The sequence below is a fragment of the Glycine max genome, chromosome 10 (genome assembly GCF_000004515.6).
Source record: "Glycine max cultivar Williams 82 chromosome 10, Glycine_max_v4.0, whole genome shotgun sequence".
In the NCBI taxonomy this organism is placed as follows: Eukaryota; Viridiplantae; Streptophyta; class Magnoliopsida; order Fabales; family Fabaceae; genus Glycine; species Glycine max.
Window position 1 is genome coordinate 44,765,727 of NC_038246.2, and position 7,105 is coordinate 44,772,831.

At 29.3% G+C, this 7,105-nt stretch overlaps 1 protein-coding gene across 1 annotated transcript; it reads right to left on the reverse strand.

Moving 5' to 3' along the window:
• Positions 1 to 3,941: 3,941 nt before the first annotated feature.
• LOC100784532 (splicing factor 3B subunit 4-like) lies at positions 3,942 to 6,797 on the reverse strand. The gene is made up of 4 exons (NM_001370944.1): positions 6,492 to 6,797; positions 5,196 to 5,407; positions 4,514 to 4,691; positions 3,942 to 4,371 (listed from the first exon to the last, which is right to left on the reverse strand). The coding sequence occupies exons 1-4, from the start codon at positions 6,523 to 6,525 to the stop codon at positions 4,235 to 4,237; spliced, it is 561 nt and encodes a 186-aa protein (NP_001357873.1). The 5' UTR covers positions 6,526 to 6,797; the 3' UTR covers positions 3,942 to 4,234.
• Between the last annotated feature and the right edge of the window lie 308 nt (positions 6,798 to 7,105).

Sequence of the window (7,105 nt, forward strand, 5' to 3'; positions counted from 1 at the left end):
TTTAGGAGATCGATGTTTGATAAATACTTTTTGATACTAGATGGAGATTGTGAAATTGAACTTAATTATAAAACAAGCACACCCTTACTTTGTCAAGCATGAACAATGACATCATTAAAGTTTGAAATTAAAATTTTAGGCAAATTATCGAAACTTTTTTTTTTTTTTCATTAGGCTAACTTGTAAGTTTGATTTTGGCTGTGAATCAATCGATGGGTAGTTTCAAGTAAAGTAGAGGTTGTTCCTTAATGTATTTTAGGCAAATTTTCCCTTTCTTCTTGTATCCACTCTAATAATATTTCCAATATATTTTGGATGCTGCAAGGTCCAAAGTTCTTCGTTATCTAAAGAATAAAAGTTTAGGTAACGAATGGGCGTATTTGCTTGCTGAATTCCGGTGGACAAATGTCTGTGTTTACAAGTAACTTAAGAATATTTGAAGTGGAATCTTTTTATATATTTATTAGAGTCCTTACTAAATATTTTGCTAAATGAGCCTTTGTAAAATGAAGAAAATCTGTGTTTTTTTCCTCCTTCACCACAATCCTTCATTCTCAACCGGGCTCCATCACCTCTATAACCGAAAAAACATCGTTGAATGATGAGGATAGAGCACCACAAGAAAAAAAAAATTTGAAGAGACAGATTTATCATTCTACCAGACTAACATTGAAATGTGAAACGAGAATGAATACATGAATGTCGAAACTTGAAAAATGAGTTAAGTAAGATGCAAATTAGGCTTTTTTTTCCCCTTCTTTTTAATCAGAATGGTGTAATTTTTCAATTTATTACCAAAATGGATAGATTTTAAACAATTATCAGAAAATGGTATGTCGTCTTTTGTAAAATAATTTCAGATATAAAAGAATAGTGTTTGAAAAGATGATTTACTTTTGTCAGTTTTTTTTTTTCAAATTGTGGCACTAAAGACACTAAAAGTTATTACCAATTATTGTTTTAATAGTTAGAAAATGAGAGACATATTTGTTTTTTACTTAATGAGCAATTTGTAATTTGTGGCGGCTTTTAGTTGTGACAATTTATGTTTATATTAAAAAATTAAATTATATTAAAAAAGTAATTTATATTATAATTAATTTGATTATAATAAAAGACTAAATTACATCCTTTACTTAAATTTGATTATATTAAAGTAAATTACACAAGGGTATCAATTTGTTACTATTTATAATACACTCAGGAAATAAATTTTCATTATATTAAAAAGAAAAAAAATAATACACAATGATTTTTTTCTCGTAAAAATTTAATACAACGAAAGCTTCTTTCTGCTGTATACATAACATAAATAAATAGAATACACGATAAAAACTTGTCTTCGTCAAGGGTATTCTTGAAGGATTGTTTTTAAGAAAATAAATAGATGTAAACTTAGAGAAAAAGAAGGCAAGAATAACATGGGCCCAAATAGATACGCAGCTTTTTAGTTATATGCTTGAGTAATTTCTTCTTCTTTTAATTTACTCTGATTCTCAATATGTCGCTTAGGGATTTATTGAATTAGAATTTTAAAATATATATATTTTTTTTATGAAAAAGTCTCATGATATTTAATTAAGATTTTTTGATAATATAAATAAATTTTGTGTCATTCAATTAAAACTTTTAGAATTTTTTAAGGAATGCAATAAAATATGATGGTATTTAATTAACATTTTGTATGACTTAAAAAAAAGTCTTGTGGTATTGAAAAATATAAATTTTTTGATAGATTGTGTTTTTAAGATGAATTTTGATAGATTTCATATGATTTTTTTAGTATAACCATCTCACTTAAATTCTTGAGATTTTATTACTCTTTTTTTTTTCTATTTGTTATCATATTTTCTTTTCTCTCACCATATATAACCTCTTTTCTCTTCAATACCCAATACAAAGATGACATCTACTAAAATGAAAGAGGTGACGAACAATTGTAAAAAAAAAAAAAATACTCTTCAATATGTGTGCCACATGTTTTTCCTATTCTTTTGAAAAAAAAAATTATTAAATATACTCTTCCTTTGTGTACTTTTCTATTTGTTTTCTAAATTAAATTAATGTTTGCCTTATATGTTACGACTAATCAGATTATGTCTATCATCTATTTAATGCAATGTTTTTCAATTATCATCCTTGATTTTATCCTCACTATAACTCAATAACATTCATACAAATTTTCGATCTTTATTATTACATCCCATTTAAATACGTCGTTGGATTTATTATAAAATAATTATAGTAATTGAAAAAATAAAAAATCAGAAAATCATTATATAATTTTAAATCTTCCAAAAACAAAAATAAAAAGATGTTATAGCAAGAAGATTTACTATAGGAGGATTTAAAGCTAGAACCAATTTAGCTATTAAAAAATTAAAAAATTTATATTAATTTTTTTATTCAAACCTCATTATTTCTTATTACTTTTTTCAATAACTTTTGCAATTTTAAATATGTTTTAAAAAATCCAAACAGTCCTTTTAAATTTTATAAATCTATTAAATCTTTTCAAATCCTTTAAATTTTTATGGTATAAATTTATTAAAATCCAAACAATAGTAAAAATTTTATAAAAAAATATGATAAGTCATAAAATTTCTACATGATTTATAATATTCATATAAAATTTCTACTTTTTAATACTAAAATAATCTTTTAAAATCTTCCTCTAACACATCTCTTTTAATTTGTCTTAACATATAATGTATCACATATTTTTATTTTTCAAATACTATAGCTTAAATTTAATTATTTATTTTATGTAACTAATACCATAATGTTTCATATCTACAAATTTAAAATTCATAATTTTAAAATGACTTAGCAAATTAATAGTTAAGTCGCACAATATATTTTTCTATTCTTCTTAAATCTTGCCTATCCAATCTATTTTTTATGTAAGTTATTTAAGAAAATTTACCAATTTGAAGTATTCCTACAGTAATATAAGTTATTCAATTTTGATAATGAAGACGTATGTTATTATGCTTTGTTCTTTTAAATATTCATATAATACAAAGATTTGCTAATAAATTATTATCAGATTCTTGAGCATTTACTTGCGAAACTAAACTGCGGGTCCATATAATTTAAGAACACTATTTAAATATTTTATTAATAATTATAGAAGTATCATTATTTTTACTTTATTATCTTTTTTCTATTATTTATACAAAAAATTGATAAAAGCAGCAAAATGTCATTTTTACCACTTACAAATCATTAAAAGAAAAGCAATATTTTTACAAATAATAAAAAAATTATTTTCTCAAGCCAAGCATCTTTCCACGCTTTCTTTGGGGAAAATTTCTGAATGCAAAATTGTTTCTTCTGCCATTCATAATTACTCTGCAAAAGAAACGAACCAGATAATGCATAATGTTGTAACCGAACAGCTCCAATGAAAAATGCATCAAAGGAATAGTCCAAAATTAAACTCATTCATTGGCAGATATGAAGAGTGACCCTTCCCTTGTTTTACCATCATAAATCAGGTAAAGACAACAAGGCCTCAGTCGTAGTGCAGTGGACCTCTTCAGGATGCCATCATGATGTAAGAGCACCAAGAACTTACAAATCAAAATTGAATCCCTTCAAGAATCACACAATTTAGAAGAGGGCAAAAACGTAACAATAATACTTTATCCCATGTGAGTACATGCAAAATGAAAGTATTGTATTCCATCACGGCAAGATGTTTGGTTTTCGTGTTGTGTCATTGAATATACTGTTTTACACCTGAACAAAATCACTTCAGAATAAATTCCGTTGTCATAAAGGAAAACAAAGCAACAGCTTGCTCATATCCGTTAGGAATCAATACCACACAGGAATTTGATTAAATTTGTCAAGCCATATAGTGGAATGTTGGATAGTTTTACATGTGCAAATTGCATGAGAAAACCACATCACACTAAAACCAAAGCAGAAAGAAAGGCAAGAGAAAATAAATCTGTACTTGATTTGAGTTCAACCTACAGAAAATAAATATTAAGGTTTCTTCACAAAGGAAACTACACATTAAGTTTGTAAGCACCAACCCACCTGGAGAGCTAAGTGCATAGGTATATCTACAACAATGACATTGCTTGAAGCATATACATTCCACTAAATATTGAATATTTCCCATTTACTATCTATTAGCGCTTATGACTAATATTTAATGAAAGTTTAGTATGTCACTGATCTTCGGAATATATTAGTAAGATGGGTAAGAGATTGGGCTACTTTAATCAAAGCGGCGTGACCTAGAACGGCTAATGCTATCCAATGTTGCCCCAAAAGCTCTCCTGCTGTATTCATAATTGTTGCCACTATAGTGAGATCCATACCCACTAGATTGGTCAGTTACACGAGAAGGAAGAACTGGCATTGGATTTAAAAAAAATAAAATTGCTCAGCATGAGTTAAACTATGTTCTAATAAGATTCTTATATTGTCAAATGTCAATAAAAAATCAATCTAGACGTGAAAGAAATTTTAGCAGGTGAGTAAGTGAATGCATTACCTTGGGAATAATTTACTGGATGATCTGAAAATCGGTCAGGAGTTGATAGCCTAGCAGAGTGCTGAAAATTTTCTGAATTGTTTATAGACACTGGATATGGCCTTGGTCTTTGAGAAGAATTTGATGTGGGGGTAATTGCTGTAGAACCATTAGAGGTAGTTTTGTCTCTCCCAGATATCTGTTTAATGGAAGACCGTACATGTCATTAACAAAGCTCAGCACTGGGACAAAAATCTAAAATTTCAATTACTATTTATCACGTGCATTGGCAATCAAAATGAAGCCCTGTTATATGATGTCCCAATGTATTGTTGGATACTTGGAAGCGTCTCTAGATTCACAAATGGCGCATGGACAGAATGAAACAACACATTAGTTCTGTTCCATTCTTCTTTGTTTCACTAAAAATTACTTTTGTTTAACCACATCCTTTTTTGTTCTATTTTAGAATATACCAAACAGAGAATAAAACTCTTGTTTCGTTCTATTCTTAACATGTACACCAAACAGAACAAAATGGAGTGTTCTGTTTTCCTAGGTTTCAACCTTTTAAATGAAACCAAGATGTATAGATCTTGCAAACTTCCACTCAACAAAGCTAAATTTTCATTCAACAATTTCAAATAAAGATTAAAAATATCCAGTACTCAACAGATTGAGAGCAGAGATGTCAAGAACGCACCGCAAACTTAAGTGTTCTGTTGTACAGTGTTATGAGGCCTGAGAAAAGCCGGACAGCATAGTCTGCAATCTCCTCAGTTTCATATTCTGCAAAGGCAAAACCTTTTGGTTTCTCTGATTCCTTATCTTTAGGAATGTGCAAGTCTACCACTCTTCCTGCTTGAATTAATATATCATACAAGACCCTGTCCGTCACCCTCTCATCCAGATTGCCTGAGTCAAACAGAAGTAACCAAATCAGCTAGCAAAACATCCATTCTTCATGCATCGAATATAGCATAGCATAGATACATAAGAAGACCTTCAGTGGAGATCTATTTATCAATGATCCCACCAGCAAACTAAATATAAACAGAAATTTCATCTCTCTCCTTAAAGGCTATCTTATCTTCTTCCCATAGTACTTTCCCTCTTTTTCTTCCTTTGAATATTCCTTCCAATGAAATCTTCTCAACACAAAAAAAAAATCCTATCTGTATTTGTTTACTACAAACAAAGATTATAGTAGTGTGCAGACAATGTAATGAATCAACTTAATCTTCAACTTCTCCCCCTTCAACAACATATCTCCATACAAAGATCACAATTTATTCTTCCTTGTCCTAACCAGAATTTTTAACATAAATAATAACAGCATGGAAATAAAATTACAAGTGAAGAACACCTCACATATATCTGCCACTTTGTTTCAAACAACAGGTGAAAGATATTGACATTTGACAATGTTCAAATATATGCTCTCAGTGTTCCTAATATTTTCAATAGTCTAATTGATAATTGATAATTGTTATAATTATAAAATACTGCAAAAGTTATAGAATTTTTTTAATGGTGATTAGAAATTTAGAATTAACAGTTTAAGTTGTAACACCCTTCCCAAACTACATGAGGAAAGCAGGAGAAAGTAAAGTGATTTTTTTTATAAAAAAAATGACAGAATTCAAATGGATATCCAAAATTAAACTCTTAACATTTCACATTTGCTAACAAAGTTAATATTAGCCCAGAAGACGAATGATTTAACAAATGTATAACTGACCATTAGTTAATTTTGTCACAAACCTAAGGAAATTTTCCTATCACGTGCATAAGTTATACAAAATACACAAAATGAGATCCACATATTAAAACCCTAATTTAGCTCACTTACCTCAGTGAATGTCTCCTTAAAACGTTACAATCAGACAATCTATTTGAATATTTCTAAGAAAAAATATATGACTACAAAAAATAAATCTATAATGACAAAAAATTGAACTAAGCTCCAAATAAATTGGAAAAAAAATAGTTAGCTTACCTATGTAAACACTGCAATTCGAATTGCCAGACATAGCTGTTTCTGGATCTGATTTGCTAAGAAAATTGGGTGGTCGCGCAGTTTAGCAGCCGCTTTTCCGTCGAGGCGTCGAATTTTAAGTTTTCCGGCGAGGCAGAGGCGTTATACAGCTTTCCGTTAGGCAGAGTAAGTAGAAGAGAATGACAAAAGAACGAGATTAGGGTTTCTTCAGTGACGAGGCAGGAAGACTTAAAAGAGAAAAAAATCTGTTCTGAAAGGATGTGGTGGATGGGCGCGGCTGATTGGAGAAGGCGAAAGAGATCTAAAAGGTTTTTTTATTTATTTTCTTTTGCTTTTTGGGTCAGAGTGCCACTGGGCCTGCAATCCAGATTGGGCCACTCCCCACTTCAAACAGTCTAATGGAGTTGTTATTGGTCCTACAACTTTTTGCTATTGTCCCTATAAATTTCTAAAACCCATTGAAAATATTGTTTTACCCCTCAGTTTAAATCCCACCACCCCTCCCTCTTCCCTCTTTCCCTTCTCTATTTTTGGATGCAATAGAATCATGATTTTATTGTGTTAAAAATACACAAAATTGTAATTTCGTTGTATATTTTTTTAGAAAAAAACTC